General features: G+C 50.3%; 1 protein-coding gene across 1 annotated transcript in view; it reads left to right on the forward strand.

Moving 5' to 3' along the window:
* Positions 1 to 1,188, forward strand: part of LOC107099254 (contactin-associated protein-like 2) — a 47,578-nt gene that overhangs the window by 11,281 nt on the left and 35,109 nt on the right. Inside the window, exons 9-10 of the mRNA XM_015397309.1 lie at positions 182 to 344; positions 444 to 550. Coding sequence (XP_015252795.1) covers positions 182 to 344; positions 444 to 550 — 270 coding nt within the window. The remainder of the gene's footprint in view (positions 1 to 181; positions 345 to 443; positions 551 to 1,188) is intronic.

Consider the following 1,188-nt stretch of genomic DNA (forward strand, 5'->3'; position numbering starts at 1 on the left):
GGATGTTCGGTTGTTGGATGTTCTGTGGGACGGTCGGATGTTCTGTGGGACGGTGGGACGGTCGGATGTTCTGTGGGACGGTCGGATGTTCTGTGGGACGGTCGGATGTTCCGGTTGGATGTTCGGTTGTTGGATGTTCCCTCCCTGACTGATGATGTGTTCTCCGTCCCGTTGCCTCCAGGCTTCTTCGCCGCGGCTAACGGCGGCTCGCTGCAGCGCTCCTTCCAGGGCTGCATCCAGATGATCCACATCGATGACCACCTGGTGGACCTGCGGGCCGTGGAGGAAGGTCACCTGGGAACCTTTGAAAACGTTAGCTTGGACATGTGTGCTATCATAGACAGGTATGCAGCCGCTTTAGGACCCGATCGTCTGGTTTTCTCTGTTAGCCAGCGTTACGGCGGGAAAAGTTGACGTTTCTTCCTGCTGCCGTGTGATGACAGATGCGTGCCCAACCACTGTGAACATGGTGGCAGATGCTCCCAGACGTGGGAGACCTTCAGCTGTAACTGCAGTGGGACCGGCTACACCGGAGCAACATGCCACACCTGTAAGTCTTCCTCCATCCATGGCAGTGGCCTTCCCCCGGCTGCACAGGAAGCCACTACCGTGCTTCCCTCACCATAAACCGAGTCAGTATAAAAACTCTGATCACTCAGACAGACAGGCCTACGCCAGGAACTCTAATGGTGAACCCTGCTTTCATTTACAGGCTTTAAAGTTTATTTTTAGGGAGTCATGGACTTTATTTTTAATTTGATATCAGGCAGGTGTAGGAGTTTATAGAAAGTCCTAATTTTACATATTGATATTTATGATCAAACCTTTGATTCTCTGAGCCGGTGGTGTTGCAGACAGGAGAAAACTGCTCTTCCACATGATGGATATGATGTTTATGTCATAATCTAATCCAGTTTATTCCTAAAAGTGATGTTCAGATTAGCAGTGAGGCAACAGAAGAGTAGATGGTTTGAAATGGGGTCCTGAGGAAAACAGCTGACCTTTACATTCCTGACTGCAATGAAGCTAAGTGCAGCCCAGCTAATTGAAGCTAAGTGCAGCCCAGCTAATTGAAGCTAAGTGCTGCCCAGCTAATTGAAGCTAAGTGCAGCCCAGCTAATTGAAGCTAGGTGCAGCCCAGCTAACTGAAGCTAAGTGCAGCCCAGCTAATTGAAGCTAGGTGCAGCC

The sequence above is a fragment of the Cyprinodon variegatus genome, unplaced genomic scaffold (assembly GCF_000732505.1).
Source record: "Cyprinodon variegatus isolate N-32 unplaced genomic scaffold, C_variegatus-1.0 Scaffold851, whole genome shotgun sequence".
Taxonomy (NCBI): Eukaryota; Metazoa; Chordata; class Actinopteri; order Cyprinodontiformes; family Cyprinodontidae; genus Cyprinodon; species Cyprinodon variegatus.